The following is a 13,893-nucleotide window of genomic DNA, read 5'->3' as shown; positions in this document are numbered from 1 at the left end:
ACACACACACACACACACATACAGTCCCACTGGCATCAGCACGCCATCACCACCCAAAACACACACATGCACACACAGACAGAGAGGCTCACTGTACTACACTGCAATGCAGTGTGTACGTGGAGTGTGTGGTACATGGAAACACCTGGCAACGCCTGGGTGGCTGGTAGCTGGTGGTGGTGGATTCATGTGCGTACCATACAACTGTTATGATACTGTACTTCATGTCAGGGATGCCATCTAGTTATTCTTTTTTTAAGTTAAATCTGTCATGCCTAAAATTGGAATGTCTTTAGGGGCTGCAGTCTCCCAACTACAATTCAGTCCAGGTGTATAAAAGCAAAGCTTTCCTTGAGGTGTCCTAATGGTTTGCACGTACACCACCCACTTAAGGGAAGAGAAATGAATCTTACTATTGTAAAAATCAGGTAAACCAAGAATAAACGCTGACACCGCTCTTTCAATGGAATGCAGACCATGTGCAATGAGAGTGCCTATTAGGCCTTTAAGCCTTAAGCTCTTGCGTGTCAACTGCTCTGAACTTCCGGCTGGTGAAAGGCAACCTGGCGCGTAACATTATATGATAAATCGGTCATCTCTCTCACCAGACCGGGTCCAAAGCCCTTGGTGTCTTGGGTGGATATGACGGGTCAGCGCTTTTCCTCTCTCCGAGCGAATGCATGACACAAGCAGTTCCTGGCTTAGGCTGACATCAGGTGTTATCCTGCCCTCTCCTGAGACTGCCGAGGTGCATCTAATTGCATCCACTCCTGTTCCACAAATGGCATTGGACTCCCCTGGACTTACATGTCGGGCTTGGCAAATCCACATAACTACTGTATAGACAAACTGCTGGTATTGTTCCATGATATACTATGCTACTGCTGCAGATGCTTTTTTGGGGAAATAATGCAAGTGGAGAGTTGAAAAGTCACATTTGCATATATCAGAGACTCAGCGTAAACAAACTTCTCGGCTGAATTGACGCATCTGTTCTGACAAAGCGCTCCCAAATGGTTGCTCGTGTCCAATGTTGGCATGGAAATGGGACAGCAAAGGGGTTACTGGGAACTGAGCTGGTCAGGGGAAGCCAAAGTGTGGACGCATTTGTTGAACTTGAGGGGGTCCCTTTGTCATGTGTGTGGCCATTTGTGTTGCTACACAAACTCCCTGTTCCAACATTCCAGTGTGAACTCACATAGGATGTGGGCTTGGGCAACTCAGCCAAAACATTCCATTATGAATGAAAAGCCACTGAGCGTGCCGTTACTGACTGTCACTCATTGTGATGGGCTTTAAGTCTCTATGTACCAGTCTCTTCCCCCAATTCTAAAAAAGCTATACTGAGCAAGCACGGGGCCCCCCAAAACATTGGCTCTCAGCTTCCTGGACTGGTGTTTATGGTGGTGCAGTTTCCACTAGCCAACCTTTAATTTTACAGTGAAGGGTAAGGTTTTACAACAGCGATGGTCTACATTAAGTCACCTGTTTTTATTGATGCATCTGCTATATTGCTGTTAATAAATAAACGTGTTCCTATGGAGGAGCATCCACTGACAAAGACGCTGTCCGGGGTTGCTGCAAAAAGGAGAGGGCCAAATGTCAGCTAGGATTACTCTCAGGCCGCCGTCGCGCTGGAGAGGGAAGATCGCCCATGACAGGATGCCGGGCATCATGGCAGTGCGACAGGCCGCAACCTGACACGGCGACAAAGCACTGCACCAGCTTCCTGCACACCACCGTTTCTTCTCAAAGGAAACATATGATGTCATTGTCACCACCGTCTTATCCCAACTCGCCGCAAAATAGTGTGTGTGAATTACAATGACGTCACTCAAAAATAAATAAATGGAGGCCTATTCATTTATTTACTAGCGCATGTCTCCAAAGTTTTGCATTCACCTCTGCCCCCAAACTTTGCATGTTTAGGCAAATTTGGCTACACCGTAGGGGTAGTCACAGCCCCGTGTTTGCTGTCTGTTTAGTTTATCATCGTGTGTATCTAGTGCCAGGCTTTTATGACTCTGTGTTGTGCGTCTACCATGCTTGCATATCCTCTTTATACACCTGTGAAGTTGCCATGGCATCCTGAGAATGGCGTAGGCCCAACCCATACGCTCTATTTAAATGCAATATCTTTAAAACAAACAGGTCATTTGGACGTGACTGATACCTTACTTAAAGTTTGTCTTTCCTATGTTGCTGCCACACCGACCGTCCATATAGGCCTAAAATCTTTTAAAAATAGCTGTTATATGCAGCACTACCTCTAGTTACCATCAATAATTTATCATTTGGTCATCACAGTCCATCCAATGATCACGTGCTAGACTAGAGACAACAGGAGTGGGCACAGCGCAACTGAGTTGGCAACTTTGCGGTTCTGGCGACGAAGACAACTATGGGATGAAGCTAGCCAGGCCATGCCCTCCTAGTGACGCAACACCTTCAGCACTGCTTCTAGTCAGGCCAAAAGCAATGTAAATATCATGTCTGATCTCCCAAAAAGTTGGGAACTCCTCCCACTTAGTCGGGAACCAATCAACCAGTAGCAAATCAAGGGAGGTGGGTCAACCATACAGTTTGGGAAATGTTAATTGTTATGCTCTTGGTCAGACCAAGTCTCGGAGAGATTTGAAAGATGATAATCAGGCTAGGATGAAGCCCCATTTGCAGTTAATTCCCTTCTCGTTTGTATTGCTTTTTGAGAGATAGGCTATGTGCATAGGCTACCTCAAGCATTCACACATCCTTCCGATCTTTCTCATTGTCAGTACTGTTCTGGAACCAGGGTGGTGTTCCTTCTTGAGCATCCCAAAGTCCAAGGAACACAGTGTTAGCTCAAAAGCCTTATGTTTCAGTTATGTTCAAGCAGTCTCTGGCAGGCGGAGAACAGATAGGCCCAACTGTCATCAACAGTAGGCTATACCCGACTGTTCTTTTTTGTCTAATGTTTAATGTGGCATATCGTCTTGTCTCTGTACTTGCCGGGTGTTTTAAAATACACAACTGTTCGATGTTGCGCCATATTAGGCTATATTTTGTTCTGGCGTCTACCTCCAGTGTGTAGGCCTACTGTGGTCACACAGTAGGCTTCTATCCATACCCAAAGTGAAGGATTGACGTTTGTATTCAAACAACACAGTTGCATATGCGCAGAAGACCAGAGACATAGCCTGAGTCCTGTCAGACGAATAAAATCATCAAAGTAACGGGAGTATGTCAGAACTGTAGGGCTGTTCATTTGTCCGAAACAACCAAGAATTTCTTTACGAGGTGCGAATTTAACAAGCTTTAACGTCATCGGCCTTTAGGCCATCAGTCTCGAACAAATGAAGCTTTATTGCCAGTTTGCACAAATCTGTAAGCTATCCCACAGGACCAGTACATCACCTCGTCTAGCCTATTGTCTATGGCGTGTAAACAGAACAATGCAGTCCTTACAGTTTTACAACACAGATATCTACAGCTGAATAAAGAAACAACACATCGACTGTTGTCTGGATCGATGTGGAACATGTTCAATTGCATTTTCAGTTCAGGGAGCCTAAGCGACCCAACCTACATTTATTTTCATTTTCAACATGACAATCTAGGCTGATCATTTAGCCGCGGGATGACAATAAAGACACCATGGTATATAACGGGTATATAAGGATAATAATAACAATATCAGAGGATCCCGCATGCTCTCGGAGTGCTGCGGCGGACACCTGTCCACGGCGAGAGCATCCTCACTGAACTGCGGCACAGCGGTAACAAAGGAAAATAGCTGCATTGCATAATCACCACCTGAGATAGAACCAAAGGCAAAACCATGTCCACTAATTCATCATTGGGCCATTAAATGGTAGGCTAATGAAAGAGTAGGCCTGAGAACAAATAACTGCGACTGTCACCAATAGACTGCGACTGCACCCTGCATAGACAGGCTGTGCCTCATAGACACCCTCTCATCAATACTTGTATCATTTCATCAATGGACGTGTCATCCACAGGGAGGACAGCCATTACACATTTGTCTACTTACTTGGAAGGCAAGATATATATACAGAGTGAAGTTTTAAGGTACACTCACCCGTTGGCGATGTACAAATCAGTTATCTGTCGTGGGTATCGTTGTAAAGAATCAGATCCGCCCTCTCGTACAGTGCGCCTGAATGACCGCAAAGCAATAGCCCGCCTCTTTACTGAAATGGCCAATCCAATTTTTGAAATGGCACTGACATGCGTGTAATCCAATCGCTGACTGTATAATTGCTGGGGAAGACAACCTTCTGTCGGATTAAAATTTGAGCGTCGCTACCAAATGGATGGTGCGCTCCCAGTCACGGAGGGACAGATCATTTGCTCAATGAGCGTGTTTTTCGGCAATTGAGAGACAATAGCTACACCCAATCGACCCGAGAGAACAGTTTGTTCTGGTAAACTCAAAAAAGAGAATGACATAACATTCACAGAAACCAGCATCAAACGTCCCACAAGTTAGTGCGGACATCATGGACCTGCAGGGGCGTGGCGCCTTCCATCCAAACAGCCGTACCAGCGCGTCCATGCAGTTTATGGCCGCTATTATTGTCAAATAGGACACAACAGGCGCTTTATTGTAGTTATACAACACAATGATTGATTTAATGCAAAAAAGCAATGGACTGTGCAGATAAAATGGGTAGTGATGAAGAGGAACACTCTTGTTAGTTTAGTCAATATATGTGTCATTAATGATGTTCCTCCCCTGAAATATATATATATATATATATATATATATATATATATATATATATATATATATATATATATATATATATATATATATATATATATATATATATATATATATATATATATATATATAGAGAGAGAGAGAGAGAGAGAGAGAGAGAGAGAGAGAGAGAGAGAGAGAGAGAGAGCTGCCCCATGCAGTAGTAGGATGCTCACTTAGATGATGATAGGCCTAATGGAGATGATAAGGGATAGTATGCATTACGGATTTACCTAATCTTGTGCAAGTGCATTGGAATATAATAATAGATAAGCACCATATAAAGATCATGCTAGCATAAATCACAAGTGAATCATACGTCATATTCTACAAGGATTTTTATTATCATTTCTCTTAAGTCAAATTATCACTCAACCTTTGTCACTATGTACACTCATGTTGAACAGTAACAATTCAGATAAGCACATTTGTCATTTCATTTGTGGGGCTGCCGTGGCCAAATAGTTAGGTCTTCACCCCACATTGCTCCGGACACTCTGACCAATAGGCCTACCTTGTAGGCCCTACCTAAATAACTGTAAGTCGCTTTGGATAAAAGAGTCACCTAAGTGTAATGTAATGTAATGTAACCATTGCAGGTGTCTGAATTAAAAAAAAAAAAAAAAAGCAACAACATCATATTCAGGGCCTATGCAGGCTTTGACGGTACACAGACCAGCTTCGATGGCATGGTTAATGTTTTTGGTGTAGTGATACAGCACAGTGTTCAATAGGCGTTGTAGTAGTCTTTTAGGGACAACATGACGTTGGACCTGCGGATTATGCTGTAATGCTGATTTAACCCTGGGCATACAGCCTAATCCTCAATACCATGAGAGAAATAAATACTTTTGCCTTCTGTAAAGTCATGAGCATTTCCATGTGCTTCACGTGCATCGTTTTGCCTCTTGGTGAAAGATGGGGCTGCTGGGGAGATAAGTTATTTGTATTGGTTGAGTTTCTGGCACTCTGCCGTGGCTTATACACGATTAGGGGATTACTGTTCTCATTTGATTCTGTGCATATTATCTCTGCCAGATCAACCTAGGACAACACAGGGACTCTAAGTAGCCGGGACTCTTTGGCTTATCCATATGGCCTCCTCTAAATTGTGCGTTAAAATTATGCAATGTTTCCTATTTGTGGTGGGTGAAGTGCACGTATCTGGCTCAACGGAACTGGCCACACACAGGTCATTTTATGCGCTTTACGTAATTTTTAATACACATGCGAATTAAACATGTGGATGTGTCTTACATAATTTGCCTATACATGAGCTGCAGTAATCTGTCCGGGTCACAGTAAACACATATATATATTTTACATTAACATTAGGCCTGGGGTCATGGTCCCATCAAAACACAATATGAGTGGAGGTGCAAAACGCACACCAGAAACAGAGGTGCTGGCAACCAGAAAATACAATTGCAGGAGGAGAGAAGTGCCGCACACTCTCAAGTTAAATAAACAATTTTTAATGTGACAACGTTTCGGCCTGTCGGCCTTCTTCAGGTCACGTGTGGAACCTGAAGTGTGACCTGAAGAAGGCCGACAGGCCGAAACGTTGTCACATTAAAAACTGTTTATTTAACTTGAGAGTGTGCGGCACTTCTCTCCTCCCCCATCAAAACACAAACCGAGCATCAGAAGTCATCCCCTTATGAATTAACACGGACAGATTCTGCATTACTGTATATGAGCAAATAAAGATGAAAAATATACTGGATTTGACAGCAGATGCTGGATCACAACCAAACTTCCCCCCCGTGCTAACTCCTTGCCATGGCAGCCATAGCATTACTGATTCCACATCTACAGTTACAATACAACAATACAACAATACAACATGTACAGTAGACCTACTGTATATAGCGCAGTATCACAGCTATGAAGTTGACTCAAAGCTCTTTCAAAATACACATACACACATGAACACATACACACATTCACACTTCAGCTCTGGAGGTTGGCATATGGTGCCAATTGTCCGGGGTTTGTGTGAGAAAGTGCACACACACATGTACACGCACGCACACACAAAGACACTATTCCTCATAGACAGAATCATTGATGAAATCATTACACGATTGTAAGATTCATAATTTAATTTATTTCAAGGATGCAAATAAATAATTGACTTGTTCTTTAAATCATAATGAATTAGTACTCTACTTTCATTTCATTAATAAATTATTTATATATTGCATAACATTCTAGGACACATATACAGTACATTTTCTCATAATAGACTACATTCTCTGAAGAAAATATTACACTTGCAATGTAAGAGAATTTCCCTCTAAAAATCGTATAGCTTTGTGTTGCATTATACTATATATAGCTTTGGTCAAATGTACAACTGAGTTAATTCAATGATAACTTTCCAGTCTGAATGCATATTTACATATTACTTTCTGACAGAACTTTTTTGTCAACATGTGAAATATGAGTTGTCATGTGAGAAGGTACCAGGACAATGTCCCCGTATCTTGTACTTCTGCTTTTTAAACAGATGAAAAAGCAGCAAATCCACCCTGGAAAACCTTGAATGGAGGCTGACAGCATTTAACTCTATGGTGATTAAAAGTATTACACTGTTGAAGTTTTTAAAGGGAATAGGATCGTTTACAGAGCTCTGGCCTTCTGGCTGGAAGTATAAATCCACCCTTTCACCCGGAGAAATATGAACAAGATATGTTCCGTATGCCCCCCTAAAACATTGCATGAAATAAAAAAAGCTCATTTGAACATGATGAATAAAACAGCTATCATGATATCAGCTCACATTACAGAGCACTAGACAGCGGTTGTGTTAGACCTGCTAACACATGCAGGAGACTGCTTCTCTCTTATTTGATGAGGACAGGTGGGACATCAGTGCTTTAAGTACACATCTTCAGGGAAAAGGTGGTGGATTATTCTGTATTTCTTTTTTTTTAGATTCATGCAGACCAGATATTTTTTTCCCAACAATCCATTTGAGATAAACTCATCTGGCTCACCCTTGTTTTTGTGTGTGTGCTTTATGTAGAATGTACAGCTCCACCTTCACACAGAGTTGGGTTTGTTACTAAGTGTCAAAAATACACTAATCAGGCTTATAATGCCCACACATTGTAAAACCAAACTCAACCAAACACATACGGAAGCAGGGCTATAAGTTAACTAGCCAATGTAGCTAGTACATGCTGGGAGCATACCTATGTTCCTATATTCCCCGCGTCCTAAGTTCACCGGTCTTTGTATGGAACCAGGGAACTTGGGACCCTTTTTTCAACAAAAAAAAAGGGTTCTATGTTCCCCGCATTGTATCTAACCCTTCCCAAAACCATCCCTAAACTTAACCTGTCAGTAATGCAGTGTTTCTGAGTTGTAAATTTGCGCCCTGACCAAAACTATCCAGAAACCTAACCTGTCAGAGGTGCAACAACAACCTGCGCTTTACCAGTCTACTTGAAAAAGGGGTCTCAAGTTTCCCAGTTGCGTGGAACATAGGACCCGGGGAACATAGGGATGACCCCCCAAACATACACTCACTATCAATGAAAGTGGCTAGTCAGCTTTCATGTCTACCAGCCAAACTGATTTTTCACCAGCATTAGGCTGATTGGCCGGTGTTAATTTAGAGCCCTGTACGAAAGAATACATTAGGGGAGCCATGAGAAAATGGCGCCTCTTTGATGTTGCTCAAATAGCAGTATTCATCAGCAAAAAATCAATCTTGCTTTCATTATATACTTACAGTAAATGACTAATGTGTCATGAATCAGTAAACACGCGCACAGTACTTTGTAGATGGCTTTAGTTTCCACAGATTTGCCAAGATTGCGGGGTGCACAGCACATCCTCCACATCCTAGTTCCCCGGGTCTGAGACGTGCCTCTGGGGGGTGCTGGGGTCATCCAGGACCGGGTGCTGATCCGGTAGAGAGAGACGCCTCTGCTGTCCAGACGGGCCTGACCCGGCCAACCGTGCCCCCGAGCCCAAATGTGCCGGGGGCCCAAACGGGTAACAGTCCATAGCTATATGCTCAGAGTCATTGGCTAAGTCCTGGGGTTGACTGCCCGTGTGATTGTTGTACATGTTTACCGTTATGCTGTCTGCGTTGAGGCCCGGCGTTAAAGCCAAGCTGTTCAAGTCCATGTCGCCCTCTGGGCTGAGTCCAAAGATGCTGTGGTCTAGGGTCAGGTTCTTTGGTTTCTCTTCAAGGGGGGGAAGGCCAGTCGCCTGTGGCTGCAGGTCCACACCCATACCAGGTGAATGAGACGATCCCCCACTGAGGTCATGCTGTCCTACCTGTGATGCAGATGCATAGTAAAGAATTCATAAGGCACTGCAAATAAAAACAGTAAAAGCATTCATTTAAAATAGGGCTGTCAAACCATTGTTTTTTTTATCACAATAATCTCGTAAATTCCGTAGTTAATCACGATTTATCATGCCGTTTATTCTACGTCTTTTCATTCAAATTATTTTGCATTTCAATCCATATGTCAGATGATGCGTAGCACAGTGAACAACGTCTATTGTAAGATCCGGGTCTTGGCTTTTAAATGCAATTCATTTAATGTTTTTATGAGATATTTTGGAATTTCTGACAGGATGAACTCAACAAATTACAGTTTGATCATTAATGACATTTAGTACTTCCATTTGAAACAGTTGAACAGTTTAACATTTACTGCACTTTCAAGCAGGCCAATTTCAGTTGTTTTTATGCACTTCATAGCATGCACAGCATAGGCCTTCTAAGCCTATCTAAGCCATAGGTGTAAATAGGACATATGTTCTTTTGTCTTCAACACTGATGCCCACTTTTGAGTTAGGACTTTGTTGTTTTATTCAATATTTGTTCATTTTTGATATGTCTTTTTGGTACAGTTAGATAGAGCTCATCAAGAGCTCATCAAGACCTTAAATTGATATATAGAAGTCCACTTTCCCCCCTCTGGCTCGATATACACTGGGAATGCTGGGAAACTCCATTGAAAAATGTATAACTATTAATGTATTCATTTTTACAGCCCTAATTTAAAGTCAAGTTTCTTTTAGGCTGCAAAGTTGGGTTTACTGTTGTTCAACACCACTTTAGTTCAAATAGAACTCGTCCTAGTGCAGTCAAAGCATGTCAGGCACAATTGTTGATTTATCAGGGGAAAAAACTACAGAGCTTTAGCAGTGAAGATGTACGTGCCAGACTCAGCATTTGCATGACTCGTCCGAGCAGTCAAATAATTTAAGGCACATTGTTGCTTTATCCGGTAAAAAAAAAATCCCACAGCTGAGCTTTAGCGGTGAATCAGTACGTGCCACAGTCTCCGTCCCTGTATTACGTAACTGGGGACCTGTTAGCCTTAGCACCTGACCTGTCTCTCCGCAGCCAGCAGGGGGACGGACTGCTCCATGCTGTCGTGCATTGTGGGAGGGCTGGGCAAGGTCTGCGATGGGGACAACACTGAGCTGTAGGAGGGAGGCACCAGGGCCATATGCCTCTGCAGCAGCTGCATGATGGACCCGATGTCAGCTGACATGCGAGTTTCCAGCCTGGAAGACACATACAGTACACACACACACAGACGCGTACGCATGCACGAATTCACACACACACACAGTCGCATGTATGCATGCGCGCACGCACATGTACACACACACACACACACACACACACACACACACACACACACACACACACACACACACACACACACACACACACACACACACACACACACACACACACACACACACACACACACACACACACACTTTTTATTATGTCTACAGACTCGGTTTGCATGAACACATTTGAACTGTGATACTTGAAACTATTTCAGAACACTACATTCTATGAGTGTTACACTTTTAAAACTTTCCATACACACGCAAACTATCCATATAAACTACAATATGCCTTTAGTGCAAGTAACTGTGCAGCAAAGTGAGTAATTTTGTACATTTTATGAGAGAACTTGTATGATTGTAACTAGAAAGCCTTGTCAGCATATCAGGTTACTGGGATATGGACATGCTCCATGTAGCCGTATACAGTACAATTACTCCAGTCGGGTCAACAGATTAGGGAAGTGAATCATAGCTTCATTTTATCTTATCAATAATTTACCTGGGGCAAAAGTTATCTTTTCTGTTCAACTACTTATGTGTGTAAGTCAACTTTACCTTAAAGTATACACATATTTTGCATAATCTGTGTTGCCTATTGACATAACTGTTAGATTGGGCTTGCTTGAAAAGGCCATGCATTAAATCGTCTGTAAACAATTCCTTCCAACCTCCAGTAGGGGGCAGTAAGCCTATGTTGAATTGTGCAGCCGGGCAGCACAGCACAGGGAGTACAGACTGAGGTGATGGCATGCTGATGGTGCTACAGACTCAGTTTAAACTCATGTGGTGCTGTAATTAGCTGACATGAGTGAGGGGGTGGAGCACTGGCCTGTTGAGCTATGGCACAAGCAGGAAACTATGTGTGCGTTTTTCTAATATTGGTTCCTTAACGCTGGTATTACAACCAATCAGCGAAATGACTTTTCCTGTGTCATTGACGCGTCACATTAGGCCAACATCAGGACTGCGCAGCACAGGTATCACATAAGGAGATACTACCCTACAGTTGGGAGTCTTTCAAGTCATTTGACAAAGCCAGTGAAATAAAGGCTTTTTAACTTTATGTAAATGAGTGCCTTGGATTTGTTCTTGTTCTGCTACCCAACAGCTGTTGTGATGACCTGTAATGGGTGATTCGGGGGGTGGGGTGGGGTGAGGGTATTCCAAGAATGTGGTAAGGAATGTGGTGAAGTGGTTAACCTGGCAAAGTTAACCTACAGGAAGTTGTAAACCTGCTAATATATACTGTAGCCCACAGGTGTCATCCGAGGATATTAGGACTCCAGACTCTTCTATTAGATCAGTTGTTCTCAAACTTTTTGTGTGAAGTACCACCCGAGAAAATATTGAGCCCTCCAAGTACCACCTTGACAACCAACATTAGAATATCGCAGCATATATTCCTTTTATTATAAGGCCTTCCATTTTCACTTTTGCAGGAGAGGTTCATAACGGCATCAACAGCTACGGTCACATTCAATGCAAGTTTGTTTTTAAATGTCTTGCTATTTCCTACTTTTATTCTGCATTATGTTTTCAGATTCATAGGCCTACAGCTCAATATTACAAAATGTGAGACCAAAGAGACATTTTCGACTGCAACAACTTGATCAATTCTTCCAAGTACCACCAGAGATGTCTCAAGTACCACCAGTGGTACGCGTACCACAGCTTGAGCACCACTGTATTAGATGATTTACCACAAGCTCAAGGTTAACTTACACCCCCACCCCCACCCCGATGGAGTACTGACCTGTTGAGCTGTCTCTGTAGCATCTCCAAGCGGTTCTCCACTTCGTTGCACTGGCGGCGGGTGAAGCCACTGGGCATCAGGGCACTGGAGGAGGGGGGCGCAGGGGGAGCCGTCAGGCTGCGGCTGGGAACCTCCTGGTACTGGGGCTCACGGTTCTCGCCCCAGAAGCTGAAGATGTTGGAGACACCCGAGAGAGCCCCTGCAGCGTAATAAGGTGTTATGAAGTGAAGATGAACCAAAGTCATAGATAAGACGAATCACATTAATCCCTTAAGACACGGCATTATAAATTAGCGGTTACCAGAATGGCAATGACCAAGTCATAGGCTATGTCTCAAATCATGCACTTGTGTCAGTGCACTGACAGTCGGTGCACAGTGCACACAGTGGCACTGAGGTCTTTAGTGCATAGTGTCGTGGAAAAATTGTATCACTATGTACTGTGCCCTCGCTGGAAGTGACGGCTGAGCATGGCATTAGCTCGCCAAAATACCAGTTGGCTACTGTTCACAATGCACAGCAGGTGCTGGTTTTTCCATTTCCTTCACCCCAAAGGACAACAATCACACATACCATCACACAATCACCACATTTCCTCCGTGTCATTGTCAACATGGCCGCCGTTTAGTGCGTGCAGTGTCCATCATTCAAGCACTGCATTTTCCCGCCATTGTTAGTGGATCATCCTGGCACTTTCAGTGCACTGCCTCAACCGAAATGTTCAGCGTGAGCGCCCTAGGCACTAAAACACAGTGCCCGGAGTGCACAAGTGCGTGATTTGAGACACACCCATAATGTATTACTTAAGGCCCAGTGCACTTTGATAGTAGTGTAGCACTGTTAACTTCCAATCTCTATTACAGCGTGCCACAGGAGGTACGGCGTGGATTAAGGGGCTACAAACAGGTACAGTTATTATTGTGTAGTAAGAAATTGCACATCACCATGGTTGTGAGCATGTGTCAACAACACATTGAACATTTTCACAGAAATATCATAAATTACAAAAATGATAACGTGAATTAAATGATAATGATCATAATCTAATAACGGTTGACTCACCAAAACTACAGAAATATAATTTCTCACTAAGATTGACAGAAAGTCATTCCCCTTACCTGACAGAGCGTTACAGCTGTTGCTGCTCTTCTCCCTCTGAGCCTCTGCGGCGTCACTCATGGTGAGCGGTGGCGACTGACTCTGAGTCGGGAACGTCAGGATGGACTCCTCCTCAGCCTCCTCCTCCTCCTCCTCATCGCTGCTGGAGCCGGGGCCGGAGTATCCAGGCTTACCGCGTCTCTTGGACTTCGGGTTGGCCTCCCCTCCTCCTGGGCCGTGCAGGTGGTGGGAGGCGCGCCGATGATGGGAGTTCCTTCTCGACTGCAGAGGTGCGCCTGAGCTGCTGTGGACTGACACTGCGAGGTGGGAATGAATGGGGATGGCTTTTATTGCAAAGATAGAACTTTTGTTTATGTCACAAAGGAAGGGTGTGTTTTGTTTTTTGTTTGTTTGTTTATTTGTTTATTTGTGGATCCCCATTAGCTGTGGCAATGCCTGGGGTCCTTTTCTTCAATAAAATCAGTTCATCATAGAATTAAAAATTACATCTGAAGATCATAAAAAAACCAATACAATAACATATCACAGTTGTCACTATGATAAGATGTGCACAGTTTTAAATTGATCTTATTTTAATTGCAGAAGATCAAGAGATTTTAAGGGCGGGTTAGATTAAGCAAGTAAGTTAGACTGGAAA

General features: G+C 43.3%; 2 protein-coding genes across 6 annotated transcripts in view; both read right to left on the bottom strand.

Moving 5' to 3' along the window:
* The window catches only part of map4l (microtubule associated protein 4 like), a 48,820-nt gene extending 44,671 nt beyond the window's left edge, over positions 1-4,149 (bottom strand). For all 3 annotated transcript variants that reach the window (XM_063219121.1, XM_063219122.1, XM_063219123.1), the window contains exon 1: positions 4,079-4,149. The gene's annotated coding sequence lies outside the window, so the exon portion shown is untranslated. The remainder of the gene's footprint in view (positions 1-4,078) is intronic.
* A 4,398-nt stretch (positions 4,150-8,547) lies between these two features.
* The window catches only part of kcnh2a (potassium voltage-gated channel, subfamily H (eag-related), member 2a), a 43,138-nt gene continuing 37,792 nt past the window's right edge, over positions 8,548-13,893 (bottom strand). For all 3 annotated transcript variants that reach the window (XM_063219117.1, XM_063219120.1, XM_063219118.1), the window contains 4 exons: positions 13,256-13,552; positions 12,138-12,336; positions 10,129-10,306; positions 8,548-9,058 (listed from right to left, as the gene is read on the bottom strand). In XM_063219117.1, coding sequence (XP_063075187.1) covers positions 8,618-9,058; positions 10,129-10,306; positions 12,138-12,336; positions 13,256-13,552 — 1,115 coding nt within the window. In that variant the 3' untranslated portion in view covers positions 8,548-8,617. The remainder of the gene's footprint in view (positions 9,059-10,128; positions 10,307-12,137; positions 12,337-13,255; positions 13,553-13,893) is intronic.

Source organism: Engraulis encrasicolus, chromosome 16 (assembly GCF_034702125.1).
Source record: "Engraulis encrasicolus isolate BLACKSEA-1 chromosome 16, IST_EnEncr_1.0, whole genome shotgun sequence".
Classification (NCBI taxonomy): domain Eukaryota; kingdom Metazoa; phylum Chordata; class Actinopteri; order Clupeiformes; family Engraulidae; genus Engraulis; species Engraulis encrasicolus.
The sequence above is the reverse complement of the archived record's forward strand: the minus strand, read 5'-3'. Positions and strand labels throughout refer to the sequence as shown.